General features: G+C 42.2%; 1 protein-coding gene across 4 annotated transcripts in view; it reads left to right on the top strand.

Annotated features, from left to right (window-relative positions):
- The window catches only part of LOC122557074 (sodium- and chloride-dependent neutral and basic amino acid transporter B(0+)-like), a 95,077-nt gene that overhangs the window by 72,011 nt on the left and 16,094 nt on the right, over positions 1-6,972 (top strand). For 2 of the 4 annotated variants that reach the window (XM_043704356.1, XM_043704354.1), the window contains 2 exons: positions 5,900-5,999; positions 6,089-6,142. In XM_043704356.1, the coding sequence (XP_043560291.1) occupies positions 5,900-5,999; positions 6,089-6,142 (154 nt within the window). Of the gene's footprint in view, positions 1-5,899; positions 6,000-6,088; positions 6,220-6,972 lie in introns of those variants that run through there. The other 2 variants (XM_043704357.1, XM_043704355.1) reach the window with 2 other exon arrangements.

Raw genomic sequence — 6,972 nt, 5'->3', positions numbered from 1 at the left:
CCGTGTTGACTGCATTTAATCAAGCCATGCTCTTCCAGATGGTCATAAATCCTATCCCTCAGAATCCTTTCTAACACCTTGCAGATGACAGATGTGAGACTTACTGGTCTGTAATTGCTGGGGATTTCCCTATTTCCTTTCTTGAAGAGAGGAAATACATTTGCCTCTCTCCAGTCCTCAGGTACGACTCCAGTGGAGACCGAGGATGCAAAGATTTACGCAAGTGGTGAAGCAATTGCATTTCTCATTTCCCAAAGCAGCCGAGGACAAATCTGGTCCGGGCCTGGCAACTTGTCAATCTTAATGTTTGACAAAATTTTCATCACATCAGCTTCCTTTATCTCTATCCATTCCAGCATGCACACCTGCTCTTCAAAGGTTTCATTCACTACAAAGTTCGTTTCTTTCATAAAGACAGAAGCAAAGAACTCATTTAGGCCTTCCCCTACCTCCTCAGACTCCACACACAAATTCCCTATGCTATCCCTGATCGGCCCTACTCTTTCTTTGACCATTCTCTTATTCCTCACATAAGTGTAAAATGCCTTTGTGTTCTCCCTAATCCGTTGTGGGAAGAGTTAATCCAGTTGCCTTGATCCATGTAGGTACCAATAACATGGGTTGAACTATGAAAGAAACTTTGCATAGCAAGTATGAGGGACTAGACACTAAGTTACAAAGCAGAATTTCCAAGATTATAATCTTTCATTTATTTGAGCTCAGTGAAATTTGCTGAGGGGACACTGAATTAGACAGGTGAATACCTAGCTCAAGACTGGCATAGGATATGTAGGTTCCTATCTGTGGGCCATTGATATCCATACTAAGGAAAATGGAGGCTGCACCATTGGGGTGGTCTACACCTGAAATGTGCTGGGACCAATGCTTTTGCAAATTGTATAACTAGGGAAGTAAAGAGCCCAAGTAGTTAAGCAAAGGGGATCCAGTGTGGAAAGATGTGTTCAAGTAATCAAATGCACAAAGGAAAAAGACAAAGTAAGAGGGGAAAATAGTAAGATGGGTAATGAGTCAGAGAATGGCAAGAAAGCTCAGAGAAAAATCTAGAAATACATGAAGAATGAGGAGTTAGTGTTAAAAAGATATCAAATGGCCAACACTGAAGGCTCGATCTGAATGTGTGTAAAATAAACAGATTGTTAAGCGCACACAGAATTAAATGCACACCATCTGATAGCCATTATGGAGATATGACTTCAGGGTGACAAGGATTGGGTCCCGAATATTGAAAAATATTTGCCAACCAAGAAAAATAAGAAGCAAGAGAAGGGTGGAGGGGTGATACTGTTAATCAAGGATGGCATTTGTGCAATAGTATCTAATGGTTCAGGTGATCAGGGTGTCGAATTGGTTTGGTTGGAGATACAAAATAGGGGAAGGAAGTCCCTGGTAGGAGTGCTCTACGGATCCTTTAACAGTAAACACTCTGTGATACTATGCAAACAAGAAGAAATATTGGATATTTGTGATAAAGTGATGCAATATTCATGGTTGACTTTAATCCAGATATAACCTGGAAAAATCAGATTTGGCAGAAATGGCCTGAATGAGGGCTTCACTGACTGTTCTTGAGATCATTCCTCATTACAGCACATTTTGGAACCAACCAGAGAGGAGGGTGCATTAAACTTGGTAATGAGTAATGTGACAGGATTAGTCAATGACCTCAGCGCAAAGTCACACCCTCAACCTGATTGTATTTAATCAGTGTGAAAGGGAAAAGATTTGGTCTCAGTCTCGTATTTTAAATCTGAATAATCAGAAAAATATGGGCATGGAAGTTTAACTTCATAAGATGTGGGCATCGCTGGCTGGGCCAGCATTTATTACCCATCCCTCAGTTCCCTTGAGAATGTGATGGTGAGTTGCCTTCTTGAACTACTGCAATTCCTTTACTGTAGGTAGATTCATAATGTAGTTATGGAAGGACTCAAGGACTTTGACCCAGGAACAGGTGCTGCAGCCCATCATGTATATGGTACACACTGCTGCCACTGAGCACCGATAGTGGAGAGAGTTAATGCACAATCAAATGGACTGAATTATTCTGCATTGTGTCAAGCTGATTAAGTGCTGCTGAAGCTCAGGCAAGTGGGGATTATTCATTCACACCACATGGGTGGTGTGGTTGATAGAATTGTTTTGGAGGTGGGTTACTTGCTGCAGGATTCCTCACCTCCGACCTGTTTTCAGAGCTTCAGTATTTAAGGAGCAAGTCCAGCTCAGCTTCTGGTCAATGAAACCCCACTGGAGTGTTGTTGTGAACTGGCACATTAGGCTCAAGGGTAGATCAATAGAGATAAAAATTGCAGAAACTTAAAGACACATTTCAGAATGGGATACAGTATTACATACAAGAAATATTTGAAAGGAGAGGCCACCATCTGTTAAATAAATAAGTTTGGGAAAGCATTGAATTTAAAACAAAAGAAAATAACCGCGAAACGATAGGTGGCTGGTCAAATGATTGGTCAGAGCATAATGAATAGCAGAGAATAACTAAGATTAATCAAGTAGGAACAAATGGGACATGACAGGAAGTTAGCAGCAGCAGGAAGTTAGCAGCAGAGCATTGATGTGAACACAGACTTGCTTGATCCCAGTTTGCAAACTTGCCTCTGCAGTTGATCCATGTGTTGAGGATTACTGTTTGAACATTATCCTGCATGAAGCGGAGGATAGTGAGAAATGTCAGCACCAAACTGCCAGGTTTCAGGAAAATATTCCATAATCCTTCCCGATTGGCCAAGTGAAAGTCTTTGTGAGATTGGGGTTGGTGCTCCTCTCTGAATCTTTCTTAGGCTTGTCTTGCCAGGAAGATTTGTCCATTTTGCCTTTTGATGGATCAGAATCTACACTGAAACTCCAGGATGATTTGTTTAGCCATCAGTGAAGAGATTGAGGAGGATTTTTACAAAGATCCTCGCTTTGATGGACAGTAGAAAGACCCTTTTGCCTTGTCACAATCACTCGTGACTTTTTTTATTCAGTCACAGGATGAGGGCATCACCAGCTAGTCTAGCATTTATTGCCCAACCCTAATTGCCCAGAGGTTAAGAGTTAACCGCATTGCTGTAGGTCTGGAGTCACATGTAGGCTAGACCAAGTAAAAATGGCAGATTCCTTCCCTAAAGGACATTAGTGAATACAATGGGTTTTTCCCTATTAATCAACAATGTTGTCATTAGACTCTTAACTCCATTTTTATTGAATTCAAATTCCACCATCTGCTGTGGATTCAAACCCAGGTGGCATGGTGGCACAGTGATTAGCAGGATCAATTCCAGCCTCAGGCGGCTGACTGTGTGGAGTTTGCACATTATCGCTGTGTCTGTGTGGGTTTCCTCCAGGTGCTCCGGTTTCCTCCCATAGTCCAAAGATGTGCAGGTCAGGTGAATTGGCCATGCCAAATTGCCCGTAGTGTTACGTGAAGGGGTACATGTAGGGGAATGGGTCTGGGTGAGTTGCGCTTCGGCAGGTCGGTATGGACTTATTGGGCCGAAGGGCCTGTTTCCACACTGTAAGTAAGTAAGTAAACATTAGCTGGGTCTCTGGATTAACAGTCTAGTGATATCAGTAGCCATTGCCTACCATTTGTTGATGAGGGTTACAATTATGATATTATGGAGATGTGTTGGAATGATATTTGAATATGAAGGATGAGGTTTTGGAGGGAATCAAAGGAGCAGAATTTGGCAGAGAAGTAGGGAAACAGACCAAGATGTAGTTTATTGCTGAGGTCTTCATTAGAACTACAGTGCGGAACAGGCCAGTCAGCCCAATAAGTCCACACCGACCCTCCAAAGAGTATCCCACCCCGATGCATTCCCCTACCCTATTACTCTACATTTCCCCTGACTAACACCCCTAACTTACACATCCCTGAACACAAGGGTAATTTAGCATGGCCAATTCACCTAACCTGGACCTCTTTGGACTGTGGGAGGGATACAGGGCACCCAGAGGAAACCCACCCAGACATGGGGAGAATGTGCAAACTCTACACAGACACTCGACCGAGGCTGGAATCGAACCTGGGCCCTTGGCAATATGAGGCAGCAGTGCTAACCACTGAGCCATCATGCCACCCCTAATTTCCATAAAGAACACATATGCACACTAGGAGCTCCTCTAGCCTGCTCCATCATCTAAGAAAATCATTACTCCACATTCCATTCTACCCTCTGATAACCTTTCACCCCTTTGCATATCCAGAAACTATCTACCAATGCATTCAATATAGTCAATTTCCAGCTTTTGAGGAAGAGTTGCAAAGACAGATGCTAGAAAAATTACAACATTTAAAAGACACTGAGGTAAGTACATGAATAGGAAAGGTTTGGAGGGACATGTGCCTGAAGCAGGCAGCTAAGGACTAGTTTAGTTTGTGATTATGTTTGGCATGGACTGGTTGGACCGCAGGGACTGTTTCCATGCTGTATGACTCTGTAACTTCAAACTCTCTGCATGTAAAAATGTCTCCTTGTTGCCATCTGAAATGGGTGACCCCTTATTTTTAAACAATGCCTCCTCATTTTAGAACGTCTCACATCCTCTCACACACCTTCTGAATAAGACACCGAATGATCTTATTTGATTGGGACCAGCAGCGAGCAATGCCAAAAGCCAGTAGTGGGGAGGAGGGTTCGTTCAGGTGAAAACTATCACAATCCATCTTCCATGTTTTTGACAGGGACTCTGTGGTATGGGATTAGTTCACAAATGACTGTACACTCAGAAGGAAGGTGTGGAGTGGAGCAGTGATAGTAGACCCAGTGGCAGCCACATGGTCTGAATTGGGGTTAACTGGAAGAATAGGAAGGCAGTTGACAAAATTAGTCTCAAGTTATGGACCAGACCAGACCAGACCTTCTCAAAATATGTTAATAAGGTAGCCTAGACCCTAACTTCTCCTTATTTCAAAGGTAAGTGCAAGGTACTGTATTCCAGATGCAACTCAACTGGTCAAACTAATCAAGCAAAGCACAATTTATTCAAACAGTATAGTTAAAATACAACAAAAGAAAGAGGATCTTGGAATAACTTAACTCAACTGGAAAAATTAAAAGATTAGTAGATTATTTTTCTTAACTAGTAACTATTCCAATAGAGTAACATATTATTAATGCACCCTTGGCAAAAAAGCAAAAAAGCAGATTATCTCACTTGCAACTTCTGTAGCAGGCACAGAACCCCAGCTTTTGGCTGTAGCAGAGAGAGAGAGAGAGTAAAATAGCTTCTACCACTTCAAGATCCTAATAGCAACTGCTGAAAGCTAAACCTAAAATTCTTGCTTCTGTGGGCGGGAGCTTGACCACACCCATTCAGGCTGCTTCTATTGTTCCAACATCTTTTTTAAAAAAAACAAAGCTTCACAAGTTGTTTATCTTCTCATAAACTACTCTGAACCTGTGCTCCAATCTCTCTCTAAAAGAAATCAGGTCACCTCTTGAAGCCAAACTCAACATGTGCAGGAAGTGCAGGGAGTGAAGAGAATAGGGCAATTCAGACTGCGTCTCATTAAGTGGCAGGGACAATTGTCACTTTGGGCCATGTAAAAGATGCAATGCGAAGCACCGGGGAAGCTGCAGGATTGGTTAAAATGTAACTAAGCCTAGGGACAATAACATACGAAAAGTAAAGGCATCATGTTCTACCAAGTTTAAGATTTGTAAAGGTAGCATGCTTGAGAGTAGAGCAAAACGAGGCACTGTGGTGGGGAAGGAGAAAAGTGGAAAAAGAAAAAGTAAAAATTGATTTAATGTGTCACAATTATACCTAAATAATGGAATCCATTTGAGTTGATTTGAATTAAATAAACAAAATGCCAGAAATAGATTTGAGTTCCTGAATTAATTTTGAACTTTTCCATTCATTTTAGGCTGGAATTTTCTGGATTAATTTTATTGATTATTTCTGTGCTGGATGGATTCTGATTACAACTGGTCTACTGGAACTCATTGGCCTGAGTTGGATCTATGGTAGGTACAAAAGTGCAAACAAAAAAAACCACAAACAAAATCAAATCATAAGTTAGAAAATGCTTACATGGATCTTTTTGTCTCTTAAGAAAGAAAGAAGTCAAATACATGGGCTGAAGTTATAAAGTTCCAGGGAAGAAGCAGTAAGATTCGATGAGAAGCCAAAACATTGGTTTGAGACCCACAGTGACAGATTGTGAAGTTTTAAAATTTAATATAAGCCTGGAATTGAAAGCTGATCTAATGATTGCTGTTTTGTTTTCAAATGAACATCTTATTCATCAATGCCCTTCAGAAAAGGAAATGTGCCATCCTTACCTGGTCTGACTGACATGGGACTCCAAACCCACAGCAATGTGGTTGACCCTTAATTGCCCAATGAGGAGGCCTTCATTATCAAGTTTATCCAAAGCTCATAGAAATAGAGAATTATAGAATGCCTACAGTGTGGAAACAGGCCATTTGGCCCAACAAGTTTACACCAACCCTCCTAAGACTAACCCACCCAGACCCATTTCCTTACCCTCTTATCCTATATTTACCCCTGACTGATGCACTTAACCTACACATCACTGAGCACTATGGGCCATTTAGCACCGCCAATTCACCTAACATCCACACTTTTTGGATTGTGGGAGGAAACCCACACAGACACAGGGAGAATGTGCAAACTCCATACAGAAAGTTGCCCAAGGCTGGAATTGAACCCAGGTCCTGGTGCTGTGAAGCACTGAGCCACCATGCCCCAAAGGAACAAAACCACCCAGACCACTTAACATTGACCTAGGCACCAAATCCAATAGAAAACCAACCAGTTCCAAAAACGTACATCCCAGATGGCCTCCTTCTTCAAGGACTGCAATTTCCCCCCCGACGTGGTCGACGATGCCCTCCACCGCATCTCTTCCACTTCCCACTCCTCAGCCCTTGAGCCCCGCCCCTCCAACCGCCACCAGGACAGAACCCCACTGGT

This window comes from Chiloscyllium plagiosum, chromosome 15, assembly GCF_004010195.1.
Source record: "Chiloscyllium plagiosum isolate BGI_BamShark_2017 chromosome 15, ASM401019v2, whole genome shotgun sequence".
In the NCBI taxonomy this organism is placed as follows: Eukaryota; Metazoa; Chordata; class Chondrichthyes; order Orectolobiformes; family Hemiscylliidae; genus Chiloscyllium; species Chiloscyllium plagiosum.
This window is presented reverse-complemented; position numbering and strand designations above follow the sequence as displayed.